At 38.2% G+C, this 18,305-nt stretch overlaps 1 protein-coding gene across 15 annotated transcripts in view; it reads right to left on the minus strand.

Annotated features, from left to right (window-relative positions):
* The window catches only part of MYO3A (myosin IIIA), a 121,125-nt gene that overhangs the window by 52,544 nt on the left and 50,276 nt on the right, over positions 1-18,305 (minus strand). For 12 of the 15 annotated variants that reach the window (XR_003991595.1, XR_003991589.1, XR_003991594.1 and 9 more), the window contains 6 exons: positions 17,582-17,658; positions 16,062-16,207; positions 14,364-14,429; positions 13,800-13,955; positions 3,467-3,566; positions 1,057-1,173 (listed from right to left, as the gene is read on the minus strand). Coding sequence is in view for 12 of the 15 variants with exons in the window: in XM_030487580.1 (XP_030343440.1) it covers positions 1,057-1,173; positions 3,467-3,566; positions 13,800-13,955; positions 14,364-14,429; positions 16,062-16,207; positions 17,582-17,658 (662 nt within the window). In the remaining 3 variants the exon portion in view is untranslated. Of the gene's footprint in view, positions 1-1,054; positions 1,174-3,466; positions 3,567-13,799; positions 13,961-14,363; positions 14,430-16,061; positions 16,208-17,581; positions 17,659-18,305 lie in introns of those variants that run through there. The other 3 variants (XM_030487677.1, XM_030487622.1, XM_030487687.1) reach the window with 3 other exon arrangements.

The raw sequence follows: 18,305 nt of genomic DNA on the forward strand, positions 1-18,305 counted from the left end.
TTTCATTTTAGTTTTATTTTCAGATTAGTGTACAGCATGCTGAGGTCACAAACAGTGATGTTTCCTGAGTGAGCTGTTACTGCACTCACTATACCATGAATCTGTATGTACTTAGTACTATAAGAACTGCTAAAAAAGACGAAGTAGAATTTTTATGATGTCAGCCCTTATTATGCTATGAAATTCAAATTATCAGAAGAAAATTTGATGCTGCCAGACATCAAGGACCAAATTATAATTTAATTTTATTTGTACTTCACATCCTCTTGGTATTTCTGCATGACATTGTAAAAACTTCATAACTTTTCTGTACCTGTAGAATCTGATAATTAATAATGCAAAATTATTGTATGACCAGATACTCATATCTGTCACCTTTTCTATAATGGGCAGGCAAATTCACAAAAGTTAAAATTTTACAGGGCTGCTTCATAAACTGAGCAATTAAATAGCTATGGCTTCCCCAGCTCTCTTGGGAGCAAATGCCCCCAGCTCCTACCTCCAGCCATTCACAGTTCTTCAAGGGAAGCGGACTCCCTCCCACAGAGAGCGGTAAGATTCACATGAATAAATGTACTTCTGTGTACAGATACTGCTTCTGAACTAGCTGCTATGGGCAGCTAGCACCTTTACACTCCATGGAGTTCTAGTCAACAAATCTCATGAAGTTTAGCACAATTTATCTCATGCAAGAATGAATGTCGAAAGTCACTAGAAGAAAAACAATGTCAAAAATCTATTTCTATCCATTGATCAAAATGGACGACTTGCTCAGATATAGCTGTTTGCACTTCAGACATGATATAGACATTATACTATAGACATAAAGATATCGGAAATTAAATTTTTTGGAGTTTCTCATTTCTTTGCTGAAATTCAGCATGTGATAAAGATGTGTGTCAACACGCACGTGAAGAAATAACTATTGGTAATTCTGTTTTTCAGAGTGAACTGATGTAAACCTCAAGAATGGTTTTACTTTATACTTCACACAAATATTCATGCTTTAATGGAAATCAGTGCTAGTTTAAAAGAACCAAACCTAGATTTTCACACCTGTGAAGAATAAATATCTATGTTCCGAAATGGATTGACAGCAATAAGAATGTCCCCAACATATGTGTAGATCTGATCCTTGGCATAACCCTTCTGCAACTGCTCTGTTACTGTGTTCTGATGGAGAAAAAATACGAACATTGAATCACATGAGGAAAAAAAGAGTATTAGGAAAACATAAAATATATAGTTACAACGAGTGAGGATGGAGAGGGAAGGTATTAATAGTTAGGAATACAACTGATTATGATGAAAAGCAAGTAACAGTTTCAAACACACTGCCATTCCTAATTTCTTGCATCCAAACTCACTTTGAACAATATATACTTACAGATCCCCAAGTGGCTGTAGGAAAATGAGCTAATAAGTATTGCTGTAATTCAATTAATCAAAGGTTTCCATGATACAGTCCTGTCTTCATTTCTAACCCTACAGCTTCATGTAATTCATCATGCAAGAGCCATATGCTTGAATTCATAACTGCCACTACAGCTGCTCTAACATCACTCTCACTTATGATAAGACACATATTTGAACTGTTTGGATCTTATTAATGGGGACAATCAGGCACCTTTCTATATTAACAACCATTCTCTGCTGTGATTATTCTTTGCTGCTGGAGACTCCCTGAACCAAGAAAAAAGAAGAGCCATTAGTGGCACACCCAATTTCTTGACATAATTTCCCACAGATTCTTCTGCGTAGAGCTGGGTATGTAAAGTGCCTGGTTAGGTTTCCAATCAAAACAAGACATAGAGCTGGATGAAGAAATTCAAACCAGCCGTGAGACTGTTTTGAGGTACATGTAAAAATATTTAGGCTCTATTCTCACTGGAACAAAATGACAAGCAGCAGAGGACTACAGAAGGAATCGTTTTTCCTTCACATCTATCTGTTCACAGTGTTTTGCACTGTATTCTGTTTAATGCACTTAAAACCTGAATTCTCAACACCTGAAGAGGTTACATTTCCTTTGCAGGAAAACATAAGGAGAAAATCTGGATTTACCATTGCCTTGATAAACTCTTCCCTTTTTAGTTTTGAATACTGTTTTGCTTTTGGCCATAACCAAATTCACATTAACACTTTTTTTTAGGGGAACTTCTGCCCTTTTTGCAATTATTTCTTGCACTGATAGAAGGTCTCCTGTTTTGCTCTTCTGATGGGCTATCTAAACTACAAGAAAAAGTTTGAATGGAAGAAAGGAGACAGTTTTGAGAAGCTGCCATTCATGTGTGAAAGAGGTTTTAAACTGGATTTGATTTAGTAAAATATCACGTAGTCAAATGATGCCTTTAGGTGGAGGCTTCCTGAGAATGCTCAACCTCTGAAGAGATGAGATACTGAGATACACTGCTGGCTCATCTGTTTTTATGTGTGTCTTCTCTTTCACTCAGATTGCTTATATGCTTCATGGCAAAAGATAAAAAAGTCTCACTAGCATATGGCTACTCCCAATACTAAAAAAAAAATGCTTAAATCTCAGCTTTGTGCAATAGATGCAGTTTGGACTAGCTCTATTAATATTAACTAGACATTAAACTACTATAATAAAGCTCTTGGATGATGGAAGATGCTCTTTGGGCTTTCAGCATTATGTAGTTCACCAGTTTGAGCCACATTTACTATTCCGGACTGACAAAGATATAATGTACCAGAGAAGTTTTACAGATAAGAGAACGTGAATTATAGTTTATGCACAGCCCAGTAGAGGAAGGATAGCAGTTTGTTTACAACCACTGATGGCCTCTAAGACCTGCAGATAATGTGCTGTAGCCTGGTTCTTCTTTCTGCCTTTGACACTTCAAGCATAAACACAACAGATTTCCCCCCTCCTTTACGCATGCTCCTCTGCTCCTAGTGGACTCATTTTCAAATCTTGACAAAACAGTGAGGTTTGTATCAGCAATTTTGTCAAAAGTTCACAAGAAGGAATTGACAGGTCGGAGTGCCAGCTGATGTAAATTGATCTCAATGCATCTCCACACCGAAGTCAGTGAGAACCCAGCCTAGGAGTATAAGCCAGCTTAAGACAGCTCTAGATATTCAAGCAAAAGGGGAGAAGGTGCTTGTTCTTGGACCTGAACCAATTTCAGGTTAGCACATCATTGCAGACTAGATATTTAGCTGTAATAAAATCCAGCAATATAAACCCTGTGAAGCAAATACTGCTACAGTACTGCTTGCTCTTAGGCTGTAAATGCAGAGGGTGTTTTAGCTTTGAGTAGGAACTATTCCTGCAAAATGGTAAATCTAAAATATTTTGCATAAACTGGTAAAATGCCATCGTACACTTACATACTTGTCACAAGTGTGACAACATAGTTGAACTTGAAAATCAACAGCACACCATTGTGTTTTAATATGTAATTACCCCCCTTCAGGAAAAAGTGAAAAAGGAGATTTTTACCTCATCCAGGACTTCCAAGGTTGCTAAATCATCTACCTCTTCCTGGTTTGAAACTAGTGACTTACTGTAGTTCCCTTTCTTTGTATGAATACGTTCAAATCTAGAAAAGAAAGACATGCAATTTCCTGATGTAAGGAAACACAGAGATCTTGCATCTGTAACCATCCTGAAGGCAATTCAACCAAAAAATTCTAGCTTTCCATTGTTCTGAACTCAAACACACAAATATTTGAGTGACAGGACAAGATATAGCTTCTTAGTGCCGTGCACCTGTAATTGACAACTCAAAATCTATGGTTTGATCCCACAGCTGATACTATGAAGAAATTTTTGACTGTACAGATCCCTGCTTGATAACACCCGTACATCAGCTGCAAGACTGAAGCTATGCAGCACAGGGGAAAAAGGAACATATTTTTGAAACATGTAACAGTCAAACTCTGGCACCTGCCTGCAAAAAGAAAAATAATCCAGATAAGAATCGTGGACAGGACAAAACCAGGGGTGTATGATGAAATAGTAGGGCAAGGATGATGTAGACAAAGCACCCAGGATGGAAACACTTCTAGCTCAGAAATGACAAAGATCTAAAGCCTGACTGAGGTGGCCACACTGTAGAGCAAAGTGCTACAGAACCACGGGGGTATGTGAAATACATCCTGACCAAAAAGAATTTTCTTGGGCTCTACAGGAAAAAACTCATAAAAAATAAGGAAACAAAATTTCAACCTTTTTTCTTATCACAGTTAAACTTCAATTAAGTTTTTGTTTTAAAGTTAAATTTCTTTTCTCTTTTAATCAAACCAAAGGAAACCTTATGCAGTCTTATAGAAATTGGCAAGAAAATTCCCAGAGACTTGGACTATTCTCTATCCAAGAGTAAAGGCAATTGCTAATCAAAGTGAAAGCAGCAGAAAATGCAATTCACATTATTTATACTTGCTTTATGAGATGGGGAAAATCAGGGAAAGAGAAATTGGGTAAGTAACAGCAGAGTTCACAGACTAAATCAAGCTCAGATGTGCAATAAGGCACAAGAACAGAAAGACTATCAAGTAAATCTGATCTTCTTATATGACCTCACCCCCCTTAATACTACAGATAGGAAGGCACTTCTCAAACACATGAAACATACACCTTGGCAAATTGAGTCAGCAGGAAAACTGTGTTATGTAAAACACACTCACTTTTTACCTTGATTCCAGACAAGAACAGGGAAATCCTTTACTGGATTTTGATATTTGGATATATGGCATGAGTAAAAGCATATTTCCTACCCAGGCAAGTACTTTACTGGGCAGTGAACAGAAGACAGGGAGAAGAGGGCAGTTGCACCAAGATGAAAAGGTAGAATGAATGAGCATCATACCAACGGGAAGCTGAGAGACTCCTGAACTTCTACAAGATTTTAAAAAATTTACTGCAGACTTTAATGGGCTGCACCCATTCCATGAACACCACCTACGTCATGGGTGCCACTTCAGGTCACGCAGGCTATGCAGTGATGTGGGATGCAGGTGCAGAATGTCAAGCAGCCACCCACTTGGCATCAGCTACTGATTACCAGGACTGAAAACAGGCTGGAAGAAATGGGCAAATGATGCCCTCACAAACTGTGAGTGCAATCAAGATCTGGATGATGGAAGTGCAGGCATGAATGCACTTCATCTAGCATTTCTTTGAATTTCTCGTCTTCAACTATCATTCCCTGAGGGTATCAGAATAGCCTATCCTCACATACATGCCAGTAATAGGGCAGTTGCCTCCTGCCTTATGCAGATGCCAGCTACCACTGGAGTATTTCCCTTACCCAAAGTGCAAAGGCAGGAGTTTCACACCACAGCTGACTAATTCTGCATCCTTAGTATCAAGACATAAACATGTAAGACTTTATTGCAAGAGCTAGGATAGTCTCTTGTGCTGATATTGTGGCCCAATACCCAGTGTGGAGGATAAGTGGTGAAGAAGCACAATGAATGGTGTGGATCAACAGCATCTACATTGCCCTGGTGGAAGAGAGGAACCAATTCCTGCCAGTCTTACACCTAGCTATTTTGCAGACTACTCTCAAACAGTCATCAGGACCCTGAAGCTGCATGAGAAAGCAACCCGCCTCCAAATGTTTTTTTCTTTCTTTCAGTATTTACTATAGGCCAAAAAAAGATACAGTTGTAAGGATGATAGTGAGGCCCAATTACGTGGAGGTGAAAAGCAACACATGGTCCTGTTCCAACATTAGCAGTGCAAACAGGCAAAAAGAGACGCACGAGGAGTGCGTGTCTGTGTGGGGGAAGAAAGACAGCTTTTGCTGCAATAAATCCATAACTGGGCTGTAATTTGGTATGTATTTAAATATGTTGAAGCAGAAAACACACAGGAATGCAAGCAGGCAGCATCAAAAAGGGTGGGTCTGATGCAAACCAATCACAATTCTCCTAGGTCTGACCTCTTCTTCCCTTTCCTTTGGAACTCCTGTTCTACTGCGAAAGCTGTCCTGGTAGTACTGTCCTTAAAATAACACTGTGAGATAGTTTTTGGTTGTACGTACACCCAGGTTGTATTAAAAAGGATGTGGTAATATGAAGATTTAAATTCACTCTTCAGCCTTGCATGGTCTGCTGTTGCCTAATTTGCATTTACCAGCTGAAGGATAGCACTGCATTCAAACGCCAAATGTACAGGGAAAATCCTACCCTCTCCATGGAAATGTGCCCCCTCTATAACCCAAACTCCTATTGATACCTCTTTTTAATGGTTTCAGTTGAAAATTTAAATTTGGACAGTTGAAACAATTTCTCCTTTGTTCCTGCATGAAGGTCATTTTGCGTTCAGAGAATGCATTTAATATCAGTATGACTTTGAGAAAGACCTATCAACATGTACATGAAGGAAAGATGCAGGAACTGTGGGGCTATGTCAAGCTCTGCTGTTCTATTTTTTACATTGCCAAAGGAAAACCCAAAACAAGACATCTGTCAAGCTATGCTTTACATTTCTGGTGGAATTGTTACACATTGAATACTTTTTTTGTTCGTTTGTTTAAATGTTACTGCCTATCAGTGAGAGAGTGATATTTCCCAAGATTTGTTACAATTACCATTTGTCATTTAATGTAGGAAGCTAACAACTGCCTTGCAAGAAGGGATGGGAATGCTTCAGTCATGGAGACTTCTCTTTTTTTCATCTTTTTCTTTTAAGGAAATGATCTCTGTTTATGGCAGGGAAGCTTAATTACATAAAATTGATTCTCTTGTAATCCTCTTCAGCTGACACTATGATAACACTAGTGCTTGTTAAACCAGATTCTATTGTCCATTCTCCAGAGTACAGCAGAGCAGCAGATTTGCAGAACACAATATTTTTCTGCTTTGCTGTCAAAGGGCACAGTCCCCTTAAGGGCAGTTATACTGCTTCTATTGCTAAAACTCCAACCACTTAAAAACCTCCACATCAGTGCTGTTGATATCAATACTGAAATTTCATTATCGTCATGCACATAGACATTGGGAACTGAAATAACCACGTTTCTCTGTTCAGAAATTATTCATTGGAGGCATCAGATCTTAGAGCCATGCTCAACAAGCAATTTAAATAGCTAAAAGCTAGAAACATCATCCCAGTATGGACAAGAAAATGAGTCAAGGCAGCATTGTTTCTGTGCATCCTCCTTCACACCCCCCTGCTTATCTTTCATGATTCAGTTAAATCAAAATGAGGCAACTGCAGCATTTTCTTCTTCAAATTGTCAGAATGTATTTAAAAGATTTCTGATAGTTCCAAAAATACCCTGAAAAGGAAAGTGTGACTCATGATGCCTTGTTGAACTCTCTGCCTAAACTGGTTGGAGACTCATCTATAGACTAAAAAGTGACAGGAAAAAGGCTGGCCTTGGTCTGGGTGTAAAGAAGAAACTAGAAATAATCAGGTTTTCTGTAAAGTGAAGGTGGGAACAGCTGTACACCTCCCAGTAGTTACAAAGAACATTAAAAGTGACAAACAGAAAAAAACCCAAACAAAAGCAACATGGAGAAACCTGTACAGGGTCTGCCATTGCTGGTGATTCTATTTCTCTGGAGGCTGCACGGAACAATACACACTTAGAATCAAAATTTTGTCTTCAGCAGATGTATCTGGAGGAATACGCTTAAATAAAACTGTAGTCTTACATCAACACAAAATCTGCACCTGAATTTAGAAAAGTGTATTGATACAACTCCAGCTGTATGTGCATAATGCTTTGCAGGCAAACCTGTGCTCCCTCTATGTTTAAATGGTTGTACAGCACTGGCTGCAGTCTCAGGGAGCTGTGCCCAAGCTTATGCAATGTTGCTGAGAGCACAGTGCTGCCCCGTAGAGCTATGGGGCTTTTGATTCAGAGGCGGTCCATGTCCAGCCAACTGGGTCATGTCCTGCTCTGCACAATCTGTTTGCCAAAGTCTGTGCTGGTTTACCATGCCCTGCAAAAGCAGATTATTGGTCCTTCATGATCTTCATAATAGTCTCAAGAAATGGCTGTATCCCTGACAAATTTCAGGGAAAAATATGTGTTCTTAACTGAGCAAATAAGAGATCTCTAAAAGGACTCTTTGGGATTAGTTCTTTATTGCCATCCTGAGTCAGGCCCGTCCTCTATGGTCAGAACCATACTGAGAAGATGAAGGAGAAGGTCCAAAAGTAGGCGATGCCTGGTGAAGTGTCCCACCTTAGAAGAAATGAGTTGCCAAGCAAGTGGACTGACACAACAGTAAAGTAGCAGTTGAGAACCACTACTCCCAGGGAGGACTGAATGCAGGAGTAACTTCTTTCTCCTGTTTTGCTTTAGGAGGTAAACTATTCGTCATTTAGCCGTTGCTGCTGTCCATTGTATTGCATGGAAGGAGATTCTTATTCTTCTATAGAGATGTGTATTAACTAGAAGCATGAGGCTGGAGGTCCGCATATTCTAAGGCCTGTGTTGCCAGAAACTATCACTTCTGCAGCCTGAAAGCAGTTCGCAGCATAGCTATCCTACAAAGCCCATGCTGAATTACAGTGAGAGGAAGAAGTGGCTTGAAGTGCTGAAGGACTGGTCTGGAACTCTGAACCCTCATGTTTAAGGCCCTACTCTGACACATATTTCATCTGGAGACCTTGAGCAAGTCAGCACTGGACTCTCTGTGAGCTGTCTCACTCTGCTCCTCACGCTGCATTAGTCAAGCTAGCGTGGTGATCTCCCCTCAGCTGCAATCTGCCCTGCAGATTTGGACTTAAAGGATTGCTGTCAGCTGCTTTCCACTTGCAGAATGAGTCAGAGAGATAGAAATAGAGAGAGAAAATACCCAGAAAAGAAGTGACACAAGTCTCTGTAATCAGCGAAAGTCACGGAAAGAAACTATATAGTACTCCCTGCTTTTAATAGGGGTGAATAAATTCACAACCACCTCTGTGCATGTTGTACATTAACTTCTACAAACTTACTTCCCTGAACTTTCCAAATAGTTAAATAGAGCAACTGTTTTGCACTCTGTCACTAGATTTTAGTGGTATCCCTGCATGGCCAATACAGAAGGACAAAATCTTACGAAAGATCACCCCCAAAACCCTTGGAATCACTTTGCAGTAGCATGGGTCTCTTTTCTATGTTCACTTAGAAGCTATATAACAATGAGGCTCTTAACCTGGGGACCAGAGTCATTTGCTGAAATCTAGGTGCAGTGAATAACCCTCGTGTATGCAGCTCATTCTGGAATGAGTCATAATTCCCAGGAAATACACACTGTACTAATCATTGCACATTTCTGCAGAGATTATTGTAAAAGCAGTCAAGATTAAGACAGCCAAACAACTCCAGATAAAAGTCTTACAAGCCTGACTGTCAGGTGTAGATGCGACAGTTCTGAAGGACATTTCAAAGACAGCTATTTCTGCTGCAAAGTAAAACTCTTTACAATGCAGTTCTTTTCCCCTCATTTGCCCTAGCAAGAAGTGGGGGTTTTTAGAACAGTTTGGGGGTATATGCTGCAGCACTCATTTCTAATAGTTATTTTCATCACTAATTATAAATTCTAACAGCTATAATGTGACTTACAAGAATGTAAGTATGTGACTGAGGGATTTGCCAAAAATGTAAGCAGTGTCCAAAGGTGAATGGCTAAGCTCAAAGGAGGTTATTGTTTGTTCGTTAGAGAATTTGTCTTATTTTTGTTAACGATTGCGCAATAAATTCCATTATCACGCCTTTCATGTCACTATTAACACAGAAAAGAATTGGAATATGGTATGTAAAGAGCTAGATGGTCCTGAGGATTGGAGTAACAGATATGGGATGAAGTTTTTTTGTATAAAACCTCAGGATCATACTTCTAGGATGTAACAGAATGTTTTCTAGTAGTTGAAAGTTCATCAATTTGAAAAGACTGAGGAAAAAGAAGTATCAAGATCATTATGAGTCATGAACCCCTCTGAAAAGAGGCAAATACCATCTTATGAATTGCACAATGAAATAGGCTTTTCTTGCCATAGCCATGACAAAGTCAACTCTTGCAGAAGCCCAAGGCCCTTATCCTGAATGTGGCTCTCCTCACCAAGAATTCACAGTTCAGTGAGAACCCAAATGCTAAACAAAACCCTCCAGTTGCACTTAGGATGAAACTTTGCCTGCTTCACCTCCTCCCTAACATTAATTTGTCTCCTTTAGCTTACTTCATCATTCCGAACAGCAAATTTTAGAGATGTTTCAGTTAAGCTGGTATCGGAAAATGTTAATGTATCAAGGGATATTTTCTCATGTTCTTCGCATTGCGATTTCAGCCTGAGATCTGAATTAGGAAAGGTTAAGTTGCAAACAGATATTTTTTGCATGAAGAAGTGATGACTTCAGAGAAAAATGTATTGCATTTTCTCAAAGTAAAAAAGTGAAATTTGTAATGAAGCTCATTGCTAGTATACATGCTTTTTTTGAGCCTCAAGTAACACAAGATATGCTAGTGGCATAAGACTGTTCAGAGGCTACTGAATAAACAGTACAGTATTCCATCACCCACATTAAGTCTTTAGCAGGTCTATGGCATATTGCCCTTTAAGTTGATGTTTCTGGTTATTCAGTAGTTCAGTGGGCTCTGTTCCTCTTGCTAGGTGTTTAGAAAGGATGCAGAACCTAAAACTAGGTTCCTCTTCACTGAGATAACAATAATGGGAAGGTTCAGAGGGCCCAGTGCAATGTCCTAATGACTCAGTGACTCATCAATGGCAGAAAATACCTCAGGAACACTGGTGTTAATGGTATGATTGTAGGATGGCTCCCCTCTGTGCCTAGAGAACACACATCCTTCCTGAGCAGACATAGTGCTCAAAGATTGGATCTGAAGATCTGGCCTTCTGCAAAAACTTCTGAGCATGTGGCACAGCCTAACAGGATCTCTTCTTTTTGAACTATATACACTGCACATTCAGCAAACAAGATAAGGTCACAAGCACATCAACAGACAACCACTGCAGAATGCAGTCAGAATCAAACTATACCTCAGCATGCTGGGCAAAAAGGGTGATTTGATTTTGAGTGCACACAGGAAGACCCAGTGGCTGGACCTCAGCTATTAACTTCCAGGCATTTTTCTTTTTTTCCTTTTGAAATATAAAACTTTTACTAATAAAATTGAATTTGAAGAGGAGAGGAAACACATACTGAGAAAATAACTGGATTCCTTACTTACAGCTTTAAGTCAACATTACCAAATTTCTTGAGTTTATACGCCATGCCCATTTAATCAACATGACACAGATAGGAGGATTTCCCTCGGTGGAAGGAAGAGTTTAATGGCTTAAACTACCTGACTCCCAGTGCTAAAAAGCAGCAGAGCTTCAAATTATGGACTGGGAGTGTGAGTTGGAAATCTGGAGGGAGCTTTACAAGGCAAGTTGTCATCAACTGGTGAAAGTTCAGGAATTCCACAAAAGGGCCCTATCATGACAGTGTAAAACCAGTCCCAGAACAGCATAATCGAGAAAAAAAATCCAGGAGATTTTAAGATGAGCCTCTTCCAGGTGACTTGTCACTACACAGCCTATACCTTGACTCCTGATCAGATTTACATGCTACTTCTGTGCACACACTACTTTTGACACCATTTGCTCTGTGCAGATTGAAGGCCAGAAGATACGCGTCATTAGTATTTTAAGACTTTAAAAAGAGTATGACCACTGAATTCAAAGATCTTTGTACAACCCTTCTATCATGCAAAAAGAATAAATGCCATTCTCCTCTACAGGCCTGGAATTCTAATTCCTTCTAAAGTGAAATAATGTACATACTTTACTAGTTTCAGCTACTTGAAAATAATGTCTGCTTTTCTTGGTTGTACAGAGATAGTCATAGATATTAAGATGGGTACTCTTTTAACTGTTTCTAGGAGACAGCTAGTTTTTTTCTGCATGCACTGCTATGAAAGACAGTTTTCCAGCAAATGTAGAAAATAAACACGTTAAAGCTGAAGTGATTATAGGTACAGTGACTGTAAAATGTGGTTTTTACTTCTAGTCTTTCGTACTACATTCACTGATCTCATGTATGGAAAGATTTGGCTAAATGAGTGCAAGTGAGATTTATATTAGTATCAGCCTACTAGTTAGTACTTTAAACTGCTATGAAGCATGGACCAAGCTATTAGTTTAACCATGACATTTATATTAGTTAAATAACTAGATCTTTTGCACAGTTTCAGATAATAAATCACTATTATTTTCAGACAGAAAACTCCATCTTCCTTTGGGAAAATTTATGTAGAAATTACACTTGATCAACTGTAGAAACATAGGTAACTTCATCACATAGTAATACATTCCCTTAAACTGATTCATGTGAAGAGTGATCAGTTAATAAAACACAATCTAAACAGAATGGAGGAAGTACCAATAGATCTTCCTGTTCCTGTGTATTTGACTGCTCTACACTCACACAAATTGGGCCACTTTCCTTATGCTTGTATTGCATAGGAAAAGAAAGTTCATGTAACTTGCTTTATGCAGTATTTACATGAAAAAAAAATGAAAGCATTTTGGAAAAAAGAATAGGACTACATAGAAAACAAATGTATGAGTTCTACAGAATGGGTAAAAAACTCATGATACGTAACTGACTTATAAGCCTGATTTTTAAAAATTCTTTAGGCTTTGAAAGGACCAGTGTCACGAGTGTTATCAGGATGTCAATTCATATAACCTAGTGTTTTGGACTAATTTTACCAACATATCGTTTCCCTATGTTTTATAAATTAATACTTCTAGAAATCTGGAGTATGTTGATGTTTTAGTGCTCAGCACTGACATCTAATAAGCTTATTTCAATTCCAGAATCTTTCTGGATTAAGCAAATATCAAGTTTGCACATACAAATCTAGTCTGAAGCTTAAATTTAAGCCAACTGCATAGTTTTTCTCTGAAATGCCAGAAAAGAGAAAGTATTACTCATCCCACATCCAGTTAAGGTCCAAGGAAACTTGAAAATGGTAAATTATTTAGAGATATATTTTTAATTATCTTTAAAGAATAGAATAAATAGAAAATTTTCCAGAGTTAAAACTGAAGATCGCTACATATATTGTTACTATAAACATATCTGAAAGAAAATGTGGCAGATTTTAGTAAGCTTTTTCCATACACATGATAATGTCAAAAAGTCTTATGTTCCATTTAAAAGAAAAGAAAAATTGTCATACTTTACCTTGAACCACAGCAGCAGTCACACCAGTACTACATCAATACTAAGCTGCTACATTTCACATCTGACACATTATTTCAGTATACCAACTGGGTTTTTTTTTAATTGTAAAATTGAGCCAAGCCACTCTCAGTTGTTTTAAAAAAAAGCCATCAGGTGCTAAGTGATTTATTCAGAATTGATATTCCTAAATACCAGTGGAAGAAAGAAAATATCTACACAATAAGATATAGGATTTGAATTTGCAGTACACTTCAGTCAGTAGTATCCAATTGTTGCAGGAACCTGACTAGTTATTTTTAGCATACTTGCTTAAACTGAACATTAGCTGACCATGTAAATGTAAGAAAATGCCAAACATAATTTAACCTAACCTTAGCTTTCTGAATGCTAAGATCCTAATCTGCATCTTGAGTCAGAGGAGAAAGGAAAGACACTTCTAAAGACTGTTTCATCCTACATGTGAATTGTAATGCCCCTCTCTTTCTATTGGCTCTATACAGGACCTGAAAGACTAAGCTGTCTATTTTTTGGCCAGCCACAGTTAAGAGAGGTGAATCTTTTCCTGAGTGCTAGCCATTCTGAAACAGTGAAAGTATTAAAACTATCCCAACTGGTCTACTTTTTAGCTACTTTTACCTTGCCTTTTCAGTGACTCCCATTTGTTGATGAACATCAATAAATTCCATGAGTTGTCTTTGTAGCACGTTTTCTTTTCCTTCAATTTGCTTAATAAAATCATGCTGCAAAAGACTAGATACTGTTGGACGCTTCTCATAATCTTTAGTCAAGCACCTGTGCTGGCAGAAAAAATATATCATTGTTGAGGGATTGTTGTTCAGTTTTGAAATGCCTGTCTGTAGTTTACTCATGCCTCCGTAATAACTACATTCATCTTAATCACAAAAGCTCTATACTGAAAATTGTTAAGATTTCACCAAATTGATGAGTCCAAGATGTTAAATTACTGCATTTTAAATCTAAATATTCTTTAAATTAAGAAAACCAGAAACACCAAGTGTGTTAAAATGTTATTTCATGTTTTAAATCTGGAGCCACACTTGGAAGGCAAACTGGATTTACAAGGGTTTTTAAGGAAAAGTGTTAGTAGCAACAGATTTCCATAGTGAATACAAAGATATTTTACACATGACATTTACACATGTTCCATATTCAGCTACTGTGGTCTCAATTGTTACTCACTTATTAATGAAGTCATTGAATTCAGGTGACCACAGTTCAGGCTGCTGTAGTGTTGGAGGAGGATTCCTGCAAAGGTCAATGTGACGATAAGTTAATAAGCTGCTCACTTGACAAAAACAATGTGTGAAGGCAGGCTGAGTAATGAGTTTTAGAAGGCCACTGAAAAAAATACCGATTTTGACTGGTAAAAAGAGCATGGGTAGATGATACAATGCCTCACTGGTTCTCCTACTTTACATAACTAACAAGGAGAAATAGCATAGAGATGATCTACCAAGCATAGCCAAGAATCACTATAATTTTGTCAATCGAATCAATAAATGGAAGTGAAACTAACAACCCATTAATCACTATTCACTTGTAATGGCAAGTTTCTCTTTACAAGCCTGAAACAATATACTTTCTTAAGAGACTTTTTAAAAAGAAATTCTATTTTAGGTTTTCCCAGAAGGACTGAATTAATCAACTTGCTGAACAAAGTGTCAGAAGGAATTAGCTCTTTATTAACTATTTCTTATCCATCAGAAATTAATCAGAAGTCAAGTGAAGGACTAAATACTACTACTTTCTTTTTTGTTGTTAAAGCTGTTTATTTTAGGTGTTAACTTACTAAAAATTGTTTTAACAGCCTTCCATTCAAACAGAGTTGCCATTTTCACCAAGTATAGTCATGAAGACAAAAGGGATACCTACAGACGAGGTGACTTTTGTCTCTTTTCAATCAATCATCATAACTGCTTTTCTTACTCTATCATCACTTTCAGACTGTACTTAATGGAATGAAAGGTTTTTGATCTTATATTTGCTTCTGGGCAGAAAGGTACCCAGTATTAGTAAGGGTATAAGCCAAATGGTTTTTGAAGGCCTAGCTGAAATGACTGACCACAGCAGTTTGTAGCTACTTTTCCCATAGGAAGTAAAGGTAAGAAGAGCATTCATGTTCTACTTTAGTGCCAAGTGATCTAAGATTTCTTAAACCTGAAGAAAATTTATACTACTTTGGGTGACTTTGCTGAAAAGGACTTGAAGCACTCATGCACTATGTGGTTTCAACTGTTGTGGTGCTTCTCCAACTGTTAGAGTGAAATCTACAAACTGCTGTGTGATCATCCCCTACATACTTTGAGATAGATGTTCCCTGAAATGCCATAAGTGGCACTTTGGGTGCTTTTATCTTCAGCTTCAAAGAAAACATGTAAGAAGTTGCTATTTGCACTGGCCAAGGACAGCAACATTGGAACTGCTAGGAGCAGCACAAGCTAAAGAAAAGTGGCAGGCTAAATGTGTGTGAGTGGTGGAACAATACTTTGCTTCAAAGGACATGAGATTGCTCTTGAGGACAGGTATGGGACTTGCTCACCACAGTGGCATACTCAGACTCTGTATTTCTATCATAAATCATTCTTTGTGACAGAATATACAGGACTCTGCTAAGTCCCGTGCTCATGTATTTTGGGCGGCAGTCCACATAGAAGGCCTTATGGCTTTTTCTCAAATGTAGTCACAGTCAGCTCTGAACTTCTCAGTGTGTGCACGTGGTTGAAGAAGAGCCTGCAGAAAATATAGCTGGACAAAGAATATTTCTAACCTCCACCTAATATAAATAATACAAACTTACACAGTCTAAGTTTGAAGAAAGTAACAGTTAAGGAAAAAGTTCTGTCTAACCTGGCAGAAATAAGCACATCAAGATATTACCTTGGTATTTTGAAGAGTGCCCTCATAGGATGCAAATCAGCAAGGGGTGGATCTCCATCTCCCAGCTCTATTGCAGTAATACCCAGTGACCATGCATCACATCTGGCATCATAGGAGCTATCTAGCTGCTGCTCACAGGCAATCACCTGTTGGAGTAAAAGACTCGGATGGTCACCGTATGTCCAAACTTAAGTACACACCCACAATCGGGGAAATCTCTTACAGAATGGAGATGCTCATGAAATAAACGGACTTGCATGCACTTAGCAAGCTAAAGCATCCTGCTGCTGAAAAAAAGCAATGCTTAAACTAGAGAAAGCAGGTGTCCACGAACACTAGGTTCTCTGGCCAAACGTTTCTGCATCAGACAAAAGGGTGCAAATCCTTGGACATTTCAGCTGAAGGTAGTAAACTGCATCCCATGCTGAGGGAAGTAGAAGGGAACTCAGCAATGTAAACTCTTTTCTCTGGATTATTCCTGCAAAATAACTAATGGAGATATACTGCTCTCTCTATGAAGTGAAACAAGCAGGAAAGCAGGAGTTGAATTCATCGTCTCCTACTGGGTCCTTATTCAGCCAAATCAGCCAATTTCAAGATGAAGCTAATTTCTCAACAATGCGTTTGTTACTGGATTACAGCAAATGGATTTGATTTCATGTACATTTCAGCTCATCCACAATGCCAGATAAATCTAGAACTTTTCATGCCATTAGCTACAGGTCTAAACCAACATGTATGCCGTTAGCTACATGGGTAGGCCAATGTTTATGAACAGAGTATGTTTATAAAAATACATATGTATAAACTGAGTAATTTCACGTGCTATAAATAGTTGTATATGCATGCGTTGTGTGTGCACAAATAGTGCAAGTACATAGGCTTATTTATAATAAAATATTTTTCTTGCCTCAGCTCAAAATGTATCTTTTTATGCTTCAATTTCAGGCTAGAAAAACCTCCAAAGATATGTAGTATCTTACGAATATTTATACATTCATATATATTTATATAAATATATGTATATGATAGTGTATGTATAGTACAATATATGTATAGTACATCTTATTCATTCATAATAAACGCTTCCATTCTTGCTGTCAGCTATGGATATATAGCATTAAGAACTTTCCAGGTGTAGAAATCAAAAGATAAAAGCTATAATGTATTAAAAAATTACCACCCTGGGCTCCTTCCATGCATGGGGATATGACATATCTATAGTTTCAGAGCTTGGACAGCTGGAAAGGATTAATGGTAGTACTCTCTTTAAGATTTTAATAAACAATTCAACACCTTGCTCTTTGGCTTTAACTTCGTAATTTCAAAAATAAAGCCCATTTTAACTTAATCCTTGCAAACATGTAAGAAAAAAAAGTTGAAAACACTTTTTTAAAGGACATTGTTATTTCATTTGGGGAACAGACCAGTGATCAGGAAGAAAGACAAAGAAAGAGCAGAAATGCAGAATGCAAGACTTTGAATACCAGTGACAGAATGTTTTGAAACATCAGTCTAACCTCTGGAGCCATCCAGAATGGGGTGCCCACGGAGGTGTTCCGACGGAGGCGAGTGCTCGTCAGCTGAGCAGACACACCTGGAAGAACGAAGGGAAGCCATTATCAGAGCAACTGCTATTTCCATCCAAGACAGCCCTTCAGAGCGTTGGCATCCTCGTCTTCATGCTATGACTTTCCCTACAGGCAAATCTCAAATACATCTTTCCGGCCCAATTCTCAAAAGTACTCAGCACTTCACCTGAAGTTCTCCACATTCTTTGTTTCCAATGACTTCAGCACTAGTCCCAAATTTAGTCCCAAATGAGCACTTCATTGGCAATCTGACTCATATATTTTGACTGGCTAATTACAGTTTTTCTATATCCTGTTTTAGGAGAGCAGTAGAGCACTTTAGGGAAAACAAAAAAAGAGTACTGTACCTTCCACATATTTATTTTTTTTCTTTTAACAACGCTCAATACTGATACTAGACCCCTATTTCATTACTAATATATTTCAGGTTGAACACTATAAAAGATACTTATCCTCATCTCTTAGCGGCTCTGCCACAAAAAAGAAACAACAAAACAGTGAAACCTGGAAGATTCTTACAAAACCAGAAGTCTCTCCATGTTCAAAGCACATTCTCAAAGCAACAACAAATGCCTGCAAATCAGCTTTGTAACATGAGCTGTAGTTTAAAGGAATTAACTGTTTCAGGCCAAAAGCTGGAATGTGAACTCTG

This window comes from Strigops habroptila, chromosome 1 (genome assembly GCF_004027225.2).
Source record: "Strigops habroptila isolate Jane chromosome 1, bStrHab1.2.pri, whole genome shotgun sequence".
Classification (NCBI taxonomy): Eukaryota; Metazoa; Chordata; class Aves; order Psittaciformes; family Psittacidae; genus Strigops; species Strigops habroptila.